The sequence below is a fragment of the Oryzias melastigma genome, linkage group LG15 (genome assembly GCF_002922805.2).
Source record: "Oryzias melastigma strain HK-1 linkage group LG15, ASM292280v2, whole genome shotgun sequence".
In the NCBI taxonomy this organism is placed as follows: Eukaryota; Metazoa; Chordata; class Actinopteri; order Beloniformes; family Adrianichthyidae; genus Oryzias; species Oryzias melastigma.
The window spans coordinates 9299875-9314002 of record NC_050526.1 but is presented as its reverse complement, the minus strand read 5'-3'; the positions used below and the strand labels follow the sequence as shown (position 1 = coordinate 9314002).

At 38.9% G+C, this 14128-nt stretch overlaps 1 protein-coding gene across 5 annotated transcripts in view; it reads left to right on the top strand.

Moving 5' to 3' along the window:
• The first annotated feature begins 3273 nt into the window (after window positions 1-3273).
• The window catches only part of gbf1 (golgi brefeldin A resistant guanine nucleotide exchange factor 1), a 91787-nt gene continuing 80932 nt past the window's right edge, over window positions 3274-14128 (top strand). For all 5 annotated transcript variants that reach the window (XR_004949144.1, XR_004949143.1, XM_036215422.1 and 2 more), the window contains exons 1-3: window positions 3274-3558; window positions 9719-9823; window positions 9961-10027. Coding sequence is in view for 3 of the 5 variants with exons in the window: in XM_036215422.1 (XP_036071315.1) it covers window positions 9728-9823; window positions 9961-10027 (163 nt within the window). In the remaining 2 variants the exon portion in view is untranslated. The remainder of the gene's footprint in view (window positions 3559-9718; window positions 9824-9960; window positions 10028-14128) is intronic.

Here is a 14128-nt window from a genome sequence, read left to right as displayed (position 1 = left end):
AAGACCACGGGGGCGATTTTACAATAAATGAGAGTGCGAGAGTGGTGAGAGTGGTGAGAGTGGTGAGTGTGGTGAGAGTGGTGAGTGTGAGACTTTAAGCAGATTCATATTGTAAGCTTGGTTTTGCCCCTGGGCTGCACGGTGGCGCAGTGGTTAGCGCTCTTGCCTCACAGCGAGAAGGCCCCGGTTCGAATCCCGGCTGGGACCTTTCTGTGTGGAGTTTGCATGTTCTCCCCGTGCATGCGTGGGTTTTCACCGGGGACTCCGGCTTCCTCCCACCATCCAAAAACATGCTTCATAGGTTAATTGGTGACTCTAAATTGCCCCTAGGTGTGAATGTGAGAGTGAATGGGTGTGTGATTGAGGCCCTGAGACAGACTGGCGACCTGTCCAGGGTGAACCCCGCCTTCGCCCTTCAGTAGCCGGGATAGGCTCCGGCACCCCCGCGACCCCGAAAGGGACAAAGCGGTCAGGAAAATGGATGGATGGTTTTGCCCCTGCTAAACTGGATGCTCCTCAGTTTTAAAAATGTTAACCTGTTAAACAACAGATGTATCTTGAGCACTTCCAAATTATCAATGCAAACTAGAAATTTAAAATACTTGAAACAAACAACAACAAAATTAATGAATCTAAAACAGTTAAAAGTACTGCAGAATACTTGTCTAAGTTTGGATGAATGAAAAATTCGACATGGCTTCAGTCCATGTTTCCTCACAGCCAGCAGATCTTGAAGAGCAACTTAAAATGACAAAGCAGACATTCAAACCTGTTTCGTGGGATTCAGACCAACCAGTGTTGAGGTCCAGGTGTTCAACGAGGAACATCAGTTGAAGATGCTTGCTGTGTGTACATTCTTGGTATGACGAGAACACACAAACAGTATGAAGTTCAGTGCCGCCTCTACTTTGAAAGGTAAAGATTTAGAAAATCAGACAATCAGGGCCAGTACCCCATATTTCTCACTCGGTAAAGCTTTTGCATTTTTCATCCCATGTCAGTTCATAACAGGAACAAGGAAAAGCTTTATTACCTGTACAGAAACGTCCTCAGATGGACAAAATGTTGTAATTGCAAACCTCAAAGGTGATTAAACAGTTTGCAGTGAGTAAACAGAAGTCTGAGATAAGTTGGGTCTACATACTTCAACCATAGACAGGTTGTCTGATTGGTTGAGCAAAGGTCGTTTCTGTTTGCAAAGAGTATAGTGATAATGTATCTGCACCTGGGGAATCATTTGGTTCTGGACTGACAGACCAGGGTGTTGGTCCCTCTTTCTAAAAACGACCGTCCTGATTGTGGAGCAGTGGATCAGCTCTACACCGTGCACAGAAGGCTTGGGCCTTTATAGAGTTCTGTTGTAGGTAGTCTAAGAATATGGGGTCCAGTGCCCCCTACTACGGACCATCTGGTCTCTACAACTAGAACAAGAGCTTGGTTTGAAGTGCAGGTGGGGAGTCAAATATGCTGCCAGTGGATGCTGGAACTTTGCAGGAATGCCCTTTGTCAGTTCATGCTTTTCATGGACAGAATCTGTGTGCATCCAGGGGCCAGAGGGAGAAGGGGACTGTATGACTTCACCTGTGCTTTTTGTAGATGATGTGGTGCTTCTGGTTTCTTTTGACCAGGACCTTAGGAGTGCTAGTTCATAGATGAGTTCAAAGTGGCTGGAGTGAGAGTAAATAGCTCCAAGTAGGAACTGAAAAATGTAATTTTGATGGGTGGAGCTCCTGCCCACATCATAAACGAGTGTGACAGCAGTGGTGGTGAGTACAGTAATGTGGTAGTGAAGAAGGAGCCAAAAGGCAGCACTCTTGATTTACTGGTGGATCTATGTTTAAACACTGTTAACTTTAGCATTTCCAGCTATCAGCTTCAGTGTTTTCAGCTATTACCTTTAGCATTTTCAGCTATCAGCTTCAGTGTTTTCAGCTATTACCTTTAGCATTTTCAGCAATCAGCTTCAGTGTTTTCAGCATTTTTAGCTATCAATTCTAGCATCTCCAGCGGCCAAATTCAGCTTACAGCATTCACACTAGACTTATTGCAGGTAATGCTATACATCTAATTCATAATTATGTCAAGTTACAGTTTTACATTTTTTAAAAATGTCGTTTTATTGTGCTCAATAAATGTTTATCCCGTTCGGCCCATAACCTAGGTGTGTTTTGGATTTTGGCCCCTTGTGTGATTGAGTTTGACACCCCTGCTATACAGTGTGTATGCCATTTTGTAGAAAATAAAAAAAATGAAATTCAGAAGCTAAAGCAGTGTGTGCAGTGTCCACTGATTGGCTTATATAGACCACAATGCATTTTATTTGAATGATTTTTCATGTGGAGAAAACGTATTTCAATTTATTTTTTCAAGTTTTCATCTTCAGAATACAGTGATTTCATAAATAGTCTTTATAAACTGTTCATATTTATTAGGTTTTACCTCAGGAAATCACTGATGTTATATTCACCAAAAAAAAGTGATGTACTGTTGTTGTCTTCGATTTACCTTTAAAATCCAACACTAGATAGTCCTGGACTAGATCTTCCTGACTACGAGAAATGCGAATTTGTCCTCTGTAGAGGACATTTCTAAATTTGAATATCTCACCGTCGCTGCATACTACTGAATGAACTCCATTTAGTAGTATCTAGAGGGGATATTTGAGGCTTGTCAATTATACCAAATTTGAAGTAGTGGTGCTCTGGGAATTGCAGTTTTTGGTGAATTTGAAAAAAAAAAAAAAAAAACTTGATTTCTCCCCCCTCTGGTTGAGGTTATAATTTTTTTTAGAATAGGGAGCAAGGAGGGATTGCAGACATAACCTGAGTGATTGTGCAGCCAATCGATGATTTGTTCATTATATTTTTGATAAAAGGCTGTCTTTTTAAATTTTTTTAATTTATATTCACTGTTTCTGATGACAGTTTAAAAGATGAAACATATATTTAAACATATTTCATCAAAAGGCGTTTAGATCTTATTTTAAGGCAGCCAGTGCTTTCAAAGGCCCTGCTTACGTCATCAGCCAAGTGCAACCTACCTTGCTCTACAATATTAACATTGATCCCGCCCTCAATTCACTTTTACAAGTAAAATTAAAATGATCATCGTTGCTTAATATACTTCAGTAGAATATAAATCAAATTATTAAAATATAAAAAAAAATTGTGAAATATGTAACAAATAGTCGTATCTGGGAACACATTTTTCACCATAGACTGCTGTGTGAATACACGTCAATCAAAGGGCTTTAGTCATGCTAGGTTGAGAGCGCACTGCTTTTCCACGTCAGTGTGTTTACCAAAACCAGACTGACAGCTACAGGAAGTCGGTCCCTTTATTCATTATTTATACGTTACTGAAGACTTAATGAATAGAAAGAGTTTTTAAATTTTATATAGTGATAAAGTGGAATGTCCGATTCCTGTAGCTTGTCCAGGTGTCGCAAGGAACTGAACTTTGCTTCTTTTCTGGCAACCCTCGCTAGCTAGCCTGCTAGCTCACTGAGCTAGCATAGGTACATTTGGATCCCGTTGGAAAAGGAGCAGCCGCACAAAGGTTAGACAACTGTTTTATTTGTGTTTTAGTTGTGCAGACAGGGCTCAACTTATCGTTGCTTGATATTAAACAAGTTCATGTGACAAACGTCAGTGATTTCACGTGCTAAAGAGAAGCTGCACGCGCCGGCTAGTTGTGCTAGCTATATGATTTAACATATATTATGGCCTTAACCTTCTATATTTGGTAATATATGAAATACTCATTCAATTGTTTTTGTCTTTTTATTTTTCATTTTCCTACTCCAGTTGATTATTCAGCATCATATCGTTGGAGAGGCTCACACGTTAATCTAATTATCAAGCTTCCATATCAGACCAAGCAAATGAAATTAGTAATTGTATCATTAGAAGTGTGGCTTTGATTAGCAAACATTATATTTATTGTACCCTTTTCAAAAATATGTTACTGAATTGAGTGTAAGTTCCAGTAAAGAAGGGTTAAAGTGACTCAGGAATCCAGGAATCAATGAAATCTGAATGAAAAAGATCCAGTTTGCTCTGCAACATGCTGCCAGCTTCAGGCTTAGTGTTTTAAACAATGCTCTCATACTCACTGTAAACAAAGTGCAAGCAAAAGTGCAAGCAATGGTCTAATATTCAAAATGAACTAAACTCTAAGATGACAATGTTAAATACTTTAGAAATGTTTAGAAATGTTCTTCCAATCTGTGAAAGCTGATTTGCTTCAGTGACCCCTGAGGGAATATGGCAAAAGATAAACAACAAAAAAGTAAAAAATGTATGTGAAAAGCCATTTAAAAATATAAAATATTACACTACAGTAGATTCAGTTTGAAGTTAATGTGGTACTATATATGTAACAATTTACAACTTTTAAATTATAATCAACATTAAAGAAATGCGCTTAAGCATCATGCTTATCAAAGCCCATCTAAAACTACAGACTAAGGATCTAACAAATGTCTGCTTTGCACAATTTCAAGCTTTATTTGTTGTTTTTAATAGTCTTTTAATAGTGAAGTGTGCAGTGTGTCAAAACATTGTCACACAAACTTAAAAAAGTCTTAACTCTCACTAGCTTACAGCTCCTCAATTTAGAATATATTTTAAGATATTATTTTAAGCCTTTGTTTGGATCAACTCCTATATTTTTGACCCTTTAACTCTACACACTCCTGCATGGCTCCCTAGATGATAATCCTTGACGCGTTTTAAAACGAGGGGAGACCTCGCCTTTCGGGCAGTCGCTCCCCAAATCTGGAACCCCCTCCCTCTGTGTCTGGGCCAAATTAATTCAGTCGAATGTTTTAAAACGTTTTTATTTAGAAGACCTTTTATCTGACATTTTTCTTCTTTTAGCTATCTTTTATTTTACTTATCTTACTTAACATGTTAACATGTTTTATTGTGTTTACCTATAAGCGGCATGTACTTGGTTTTATCTTGCTTTAACTTTGTGAAACACTTTGTGAGTTGCACTGTGCAAAAAGTACTATATAAATTATGATTTACTCACTTACTTTACCTAATTTAACATTAGGTTAGTTAAAAGTAACATTAACGTTGAGATTCCAGCTCAGATGAGGAAAATAAAGACGTTTTTGGATCTATTTGTCTGCAAGTGGATGATCAGAATGGAGCATGAAACTTGTGACCCAAATAGTATATTTTCTACATCAAAACTACGATCTATTCCAAACTAGGGCTGCCACAAACTAATATTTAATCGGGCCACGCCTGAGCTGGATGTAAAACACACAACCTAACCATCATTAGCTTTAAACTTGAAGTGTTTAAGCTACGATATATGCTAAATGAAGACAGTTTATAAAACTCTTAATGAATTGTGCAGCTTCTTTCCTTCATTTGGTTAAAAAAAGACTTAAATGGGCCCTACCATGAAATTTCTACTTTTTGAGGTTTAAGTGCATTATACTGTCCATTCCTCACTATAAGGAACCTCAAAGTGGTATTTTGATCCGCTCATGCATTTAAGAGTAATCCTCTAAAAACCTGCACTGTCTGCAGCAGCCCCTCCCATTCCCACAAAACGAGCGGTTGGAATTGTGCTGACGTCAGCACGATGTGAACTGCCCCCTCCAGGAAGAATCTGTGCAATCTCTTGCAAGCTCCGCCCCCAGACTACAACGAACAAACACACACTTTCTCCACAGAGTTGTGGAGCCGAGGTAGTTATCCTCTGCCAGAATGTGTCTCCTGGCAGGTGATAAATACCTTGGCATCACAACTGTACCAGGAACCACTCTTGGACCAACCTTTGAGGTGGTCTTGGTTCAATCGGACTGAACTTCTGTTCACTCTGAGATTCCTCAGTCTGAATACGAAACAAACCGAGAGCAGAACAACTGAACCAAAACGGCCACCATACCTGACAGTCACGTGATGTAGACACGTTAGAAATGAGGCGATCGGTGAGCCGCGGACAAATGTAGAGCATTGATCTTCTTGTTAGAACGTTTATTTTAACACCACTAAAAAATGTATAACTCGCTTTTCTGTGTCTCGTTACGCGGCACGTGCGTGGGCTGCTGCCGTGACGTCATCTTAAAGCTCTGTTGTAGTTCTGACAGAATTCTCTTCAGAACAATGTCATAACACCACAACGATGAGACACAGAAACTCATTAAAATGTGGTCGGATGAATTCATGCTCAATAAAACAACTTTCAACGTGAGTCACATGGATTCTGCCAACAATCTACATGTCACCCATCACTTATTAGCGTGTGTACCTGTAGCCGTAGCTGTCATGCAGGATTCCTCCGGGGTACCAAAACTGCAGTAAAAAGTATTGAACTTGGCCTTCACGCTCAATTTAGCTGAAAATTCATCAGCAAAATAATAAGTTTGAAAACGGGAATAATCCTGGCAAGCATTTGCTAATCGCAGCGCATCCATCTTTCTCTTCTGTTTTGACCCGCCCCCATAGCTGCTGGCCAATGACTGAAGAGATCTTTAGCCACGTGGTTTGGTCATGCTGAGGAGGCTCGAGGAGGCAGGCTCAAGGATGATGACAAGGAGCCTAAGGCGGAGCCTCACAGATCGAGTCGTTTTAGTTCCATGTATTAAACGATCCACAAAAATAACTCGCATTTCATAAATAATTAGTTTTATTAGTGTTCCAAAGTTAATGTATGATCATTATATATGGATATAGTTTACTCTGAAAGGCTGAAGAAAATCATGGTATGGCCTCTTTAAGTCAAATGAGGTATTTCAAAACACATACATGCATTTAAATAGAGACAATGGCAGGTATGGTATTAGAAAGTGCGCACCGCAGTTTAGCGATTTAAAAATAAAAAAAGTAATCAACTACTGAATTAGTTGTTGACTTTTGTAATAGTCTACATAGTCATTACTAAATTGACTAATCGTGGCAGCCCTATTCCAAACTGCATTTTTTGTCTGCTTCTGATTCACAACAATTTTGAATAAAGAAATACTCAGAAATGCAATTCTGAGCTTAATTTTCCTAATATATGATGATGCTTATACTTATGTAGCACTTTACTCCTTCTTGAAGGCCCAAAGCCCTTTACAATCAGTCCTATTCACATACTGATGGCACTTTGCAGCCAAACACTGTCACCAACCTGTAACCACCAGGAGCAATAAAGGGTTCAGTGTCTTGCTCAAGGACACTTCAACACAGGGGCAGGCAAGGCGGGAATCGAACATGCAATCTTCTGATCAGAGGTTGACCTTTCTACCACTGCACCACAGCTGCCCCGTGTCCTTCATCGTCAGAACAAAACCATAAGAACATGTTGAAAACACTGGCAATTTTCATCGTATTTAATGTGTGTGAAAATAATGTGTTAAACCGATATCAATGTCACTTAACAGAATTGCTTTTCGTTATTCTGTAAAATGTTTTGATTAAAACTCTTCTTTTTCCCACCCTACTTTAGCCTACTTAACTTTATTTATCTCAGCTCTACTGTACTCTACTCTGTAAATAAAGCAGGCGATGCAGTTTAATCTTTGTGCAGTTTTAAAGACAGTCTCATTGTTAAATGTTGTCTGCAGCCGCAGTTTCAAGAAATATATCAGTTCTTTCCTACATATCAGTGACTCACAATGGAGTCCTATTATAGACTCTAAGCCTGCTGCTGTGACCATAGATTTCTTCAACTCTGTGTAATTTTGAATTGATAACATACAATGAATTTCATAGAATGTGTCATTGCCCATCCAGGCCGTACTCTCATAAATCTTTTTGTAAAACAAGATTCCAATGACAGGGGAGGTTAATCCAGCCTTTTTGAGTCCTGCTGCTTGTCAAACATGACCGCCATATTGATTTTATCTGTTTGGTTATCCATACGGGTTTTAGATTGTATCAAGTTAGACATTCTGTCAGTACTTTATACGAGAGATTCCAGGCATGAGAAAACTTTGTTTTTATTCACTTTCAAACATTTCCAATTAAAATTGGACTAAAGCAGATCGTGGCCAAATTCTTAGCTGACTTATTTACAGTTTCCCTCCTAATTATACGTGAAGAATGCAGTTTTTTATGTTACAAAGCTACTGTTTCATTCAAGAAAGAAAACGAGATTTGAAAACATGACAAAGGTGTTGTAGTCAAACACCAGTACAATTTTGCTGCAATATGAATAGTGTTACTTAGGGATTTAGTAGAGGTGGGAATGTTGAGGCACCTCACAGTTCAATTCAATTACAATTCAGGAGGCAATGATTCAATTATGAAACCATGATCAATGCACTGCAGATCTACATGTTTTTTTTTTAGAAATGTTTTTGTTTACTACAAAGTAAAAGTCCCATGAGTTGTCACACACTGAGATGTGGGAAATTTGTTCTCCGCATCTGACCCATCCCCTGGGGGGAGCGGTGAGCTGCAGACCTAGCCGCACTCGGGAACATTTGGTTACTTTTCTCTACCAAAGTGCATTTTTAAGTAAAATAAGATCAAGGATTTTGTTTAACTTTTATTGACAACATAAAAATTCTAACATGAAAAATATTTTGTTGATAATCAAAAATCTTTCACAGCATCAAAAGGGGAAAAAAATCCCTAAATTCAACAACCTTAAATAAGATAATATCACGTTTTATCATTCGACCAGCTTTAATAAATGCTCTTTAACTCGCGTCAATCAATATAAACAGAGTCGAGCTCAGGGGTCGGCAACCTTCAACAGTAAAAGAGACATTTGGGTTCGTTTTCTACTGATCAAAACCTAGAAGGAGCCGCATATTCTTACTTTAGCCTTTAAGAAATTTGAATTTGCAGTCAGGACCTTCTTTTTTTAAATAATAAACACGAATTATGTCTATTTTTTGGCACAAACAAAAGCAAAAATCTAAAAAGAACATAGCAAATCATTTTTTACTTATTTTTCAAAGTAAAATAGGCTTTGTGCCAAACAGGATCATCTCAGTGCAGCCCTTGACAGCTAGTAACCAAAGTAAAGACGTCTTCAGGTCAGCAGGATGTAAAAACCTACATATTTTATCATCTATGTGCACCTCAGACATCAATTTATACATTTAACAAATTAAATAAATGCTAATTGAGTAATCTTTACTTTAAGAAATTGCTATTTCTTTTTTTTGTTCTTTTTCTCCTCTTGGTCCTCAGCAGTCTTACTCTGCTGGGTTTTGTTATTTTAGTTTGTGGTTGGATCTTGGTAGTCTTAGTTTTCAGGCTTTGTTTGTTTGTTTTCTTTAGGTAGTTTTGGTTAGACAGTCATTATCAGGAGCTGCTGACTCTGACGGTCGACATGTCTGGATCAGCAGTCTCCATTACTTATTTTATGTTTGGTTAAGGAGTCACAATGGAGAGATGAAAGATCCAGATGTGGATCTGGAGCTGCAGGTTGCAGACTCCTGTTCTAGCTAGTCACACATTGTGATTTCACAAATTTATTGTGTTCCCTACATATTTATATTTGGTGTGACATAACTTAACACCATGTGACTTTATTCTAATTGATCCTCAACATTATGAAAGCCAAAAAGGATCCAAACAGTCGCTTTAAATTACATTGGGGCCGGTCTGCCATGTTTGTGTGCTCTTTAAAAAAAGTCAAAGGGAAAAACACTTTGCGGTTAGTTCTGCCTTTTATTTTGTATTGTCAAAAACATACAAAAGGGAAAAATGTTTGTGTTTAACAGTCGACTCTTCTGTGTGTTTTCGTCTGTCAGGAAAGCAGCATGGTGGACAAGAACATCTACATTGTCCAAGGTGAAATTACCACTGTTGTTGGAGCGATAAAGAGAAACTCCAGATGGAATACTCATACATCACTGGTATGTACTTGGCATTTGTCTTACATTTTGTAGTGTGAAATATATAAAAGGCGTTGCAACAAAAGTGGTGCAACAAAACAGGAGCCTCTGTCTGATGTGGTTGTATCATTTTCCTAACGTGTCATTTTTCTGTGCAGGATGAGGAACAGGATCCATTACTGAACAGCTTTGGACAGCTCAAGGAAATACTCAATAACATTAAAGGTATTTTGGTGGTTCAGTGTTGATTACAATTATTTTCACCTGTTCATATGTCATAGACTAGTGATGGAGACCGGTAACCATAGGTTATTTGAACAACTTTTGTTGAATTTCTTTGTTACTCCAGCAGATTTTATGCTGTTGATTTAAGATTTTCATCATTCTGAGAGAATATTAATAGGCTTCAGTATTTCTTAATATAGAAACAGTTTTTCTCTACATTGACACTCATACTTTTACCCCCGTTGATGTGTCTTGATAAAACTTTGACTTATCATTTAAGTCTTTAGTCACATGCACCTGTATGGGTGCTTCAGAATTTTGGGTTGTCGGAGCTTGTGGAGGGTCATAGAGAGGAGTGGCTTTATCTTAAGGGGAACACAGGTGTGTGTTGCAGGTCCCTCGATGCCCATGTGGCCGCCTTAAGAGGCAAAATAAAAGTGGAATCTAAGATTGTCGTGGGTTTGGTTAACCAGTGACATGCAGTCAGGGGAGGCAGGTGAGGTGCAAAATATAGCTTAAAAATGCATAAATTACAATAAATGAATATACTTTTTAAAAATAAAAATCTAATTTTATATTTTTTAGACATGTGTTTTCTTTGATTACCTGTTTCTGTTTGGGTTTTCAACATTTCTTCAGTAAAAAAGCAGCAAATTTACAAGTTTGATGTTCAAATATGCCAAACAGCGCTGGGTGAGGCAGCTGTAGCCCCGCCTCTCCAGCGCCGCGGACACTGACTGTAGCTGCAGCTGACGCATGCGCTGTATTGTTTCTGTCTTTCCATCATCATAAAAGACACTTTCTTTTAAAAGTACCTAATTTGCCTATCTCTTGCCATCTGTCTGATTACATTGGTGCCAGTTTGTGACTCATTAAGTCTTTTTATTTGCTAAAAATGCGCTTTAAAAACACACTAGGTGCAGTACGCATACCATGAGGCAGAGGGCGCTGGTGAACCCAGAGAATGTGACACCACGGCCAAAGAATAAAAGAATTAATGGCAGCAAACAAGTTAAGCCTTCCAGATACTCTTTAATATTGTTTAGCATCAATTTCTAAATGGGGGATTTCATTTTTAAAGAGTAACCAAACAGTAAAGTTGGAAGCTGACTCAACCCACAGCTGAAATATTAAAATCCAGTCAGAGGGGTGGGGCTGAGGAACAGGACTCTTATCATTACTGGAGCTGCAGATCATGACATGAGACTTCTGAAACTTACATGGTTTGACCAATCACAAAATTCAACTGTAATACCCCGATTCAACCTTTAGGGGGCAGCACACGGACATTTTTTCACTCTATTTTCAAGAGTTAAACAAGTTTATTTTAATTTTTCAAAAATGTGGCAATGATCAACAGACAGCACTTTTAAAGCCTCATGTATAGAGATCAACAGCCAAAAAAAGCTGTACCCTTTAAACCCCTAAACTCAAGAATTTTTCTATGCTACAGTTTGTAAACGGAAGAAAAATACTGAAATGAAATTTTAAACAACAGATTTTAATTGTTGTCAATTAAATGGTGAATGAGCTGCTCTGTAGAGTTCATATATCGGTAAATCTGACTGATGACGTCAGTGCCTCACCAGCCGTGAACCTCACTGCACGTCACTGTGGTTAATATGTTGTGAAGTATTAGTAAGAATAATGTTAGTTGCACACACTGATGACGTATGGTTGATGCTGTCGCACTGAGCGCTTATGCCATACTTTAGTCGTTAGTAAGGTGCACACACTGGCTCTTTACTGACCGCACACAAATGCTGCATGGATGGAATGTACAGGTGACACTTAAGTGCCCATAAGACACCTGTAGGATGTCCACACAAACTATGGTCTCATTGACTAATTGACTCTTTTTAGTTTTTTTTTATCAGTTGGGCTGCGTGGAAGGATCACGCACTTATCATGTGAACAGCTCTAAGAGCCCCTTTCAGAGTGCGCAGGGTTCAGGGGGTCAAATATTTGAAAAATCTGCCTGTGTCTCACCTACTTTACCTTTATTTACCATTGCGTGCTGTTGAAGTATTCACTATAACTTTTCGCCCTCAGAATGCCTCAGCATGTGCATGAACATTTTCTCTCTACGAGCAGTCTGCGATCTTAAAATTTCTCAAAAGTTCTGGTTGACAGATATGTTCTGGCCAAGTGTACTGCAGTCTTGACCATCACTAAAGCTAAAACTTGGCTGTAAAAGGCCCTTTGTTAGATCCTGAGAAAAAGTCGACTCATTGCAGAACAAACTGTCAGGTGTTTAGATAGCGGCCAACAACACCGTTTGCTGCCGATGGAGAGTTGTTGACCTTTACTGAAAATGTCTGAGAGGAAGAGGTACTTTGAACAACAGGTCCTTCTCTGATGGAGCATGGTACCTAGACTTTGGGGTTAGGCCACCAAATGCCAGGTCTGGGGTTTGTCGTGGTAGTCAAATAAGGCCAGGGGCAGCAAGCAAGGCACTGGAGTTGGATAAATCAGAGTTTCTCTAGACAATTGTAGAACGAGTTGAGCTGATAGATCTCTGCAACATTGTGTGAAGACTGGTGGCAGTTGGGTTGTGGTTTACCTTTTTAAGAAATCAAACCTGTTAGTGTTTGTGTTTTAAGTACGAGGGAATCACATTCATCAGCCTCCCTGGTAAAGTCTGTGGTAAATGTAGGTTCTGTTAGACTAAACCAACTATTGACCCTTCCTTCCTTCCTTCCATCCATGCATTCAATTGGTTTGTAGTTAAACACCTTTGATCTCGTAAGGATCTGTTTTGTCTTCATTGTACTTTGTCTCCTCTATATGATCAGTTCATTCTAAAATGACTTAGTTTAAAAAAAAACTATGCAAGTGGAAGCAGCTATTTTTAATCATTTACAACAAAAGAAAAAAAGAATACTGTGTGTAAAATTCTATATTTGGAAGTTTGTGGATTATAAAGTATGCTTGCAAACTAAAGACAGGATCCACTGAGGTTAAAGTCTTAACCCCTTAAGAACCCATGGTGACATCAGTGTAACAGAAAAACATCAGAAATATGCGTTGTGGGCCACTAGTATATCACACACAAATTTCCCTTTAAGGAGAAACGGGTCTGGGTTTTTATGGGTTAAGGGATGTAAGACATTTAACCCATTAGTAGAGGAAAATGTAAGTGGTTAGTATTAATTTGGGGATCTGTACTGTCTTGGAGTATGGCGGCTAATTATTTATGTTTTCAAGTTCCTGTTGAGTAGTTCTGCTTGAGTTCCCTCCACCTTGTTCTCTGACAGAGCCAAGCTGGCTCTTGCATGCCTTTGCAATGAGAGTCCTGGCAGCTTCCAGAGTCTTGCAGCTCCTCTTGTAGAAGATGTCAGCAATGGGAAAGATGCAACACATGGAACTGTGTGGAAGTAACCCCCCCACCTTTGCAGCCTTCCTCCAGGGAATGCCTCCACCACTGTGAGATGGACAGGCACTTCTGGCTGCGGAGGACCCCCCCCCCCCTCTTTCCTTCTTCCTCAAAACCACTGAATTACAAAAAAAAAAAAATATCCTTCTCTTTTAATTCTAATTCTATTACTGTATAAGACCTGATTGAAGATTTGATCATTTGGGACATGTATAAAAAAACAGTGTCAGTGAAGTTTGAAGTCTCTTTTCCTATGTTTTCAGTTGAATCTAGTGTACTTTTAGCCTATTTAACCTTACAGGAAGCTGATATTGAAGGTTGAAGAGCTCTGCTTGAGAGACTGATTAGTTAGTTTTGTTTTTTATCTTTCATACTATTTTAGTGGAAAACCTTCCAGGTGGGCTGTGTTTCTCTGCTGCTTTGAGCTTTTGTGGTGGCCCAGCTGTCTATGTATTGAAAGCTCAGTAATTCCATTCATTGCAGTGTGTATGTGTGTTCCCTCTAACAACCCAAGCCAAACAGCAAAGGAAACATCAATTGGTCCCCACAAGGTTTTTCAGCTCTTCTCGTTGTCTTCTGTTATTTTTCTCTTTCCATCTTTCTCTGTAGTTCATGTAATCTGTTTGAGGGATTTTAGCTCTTTGGCGCATCTGTTCTAATGAAAGCTCCTTGATTGACAGGACCATGTGCCATGGAGGTGGGGAGTACTGCAGCTGGAAGTATAT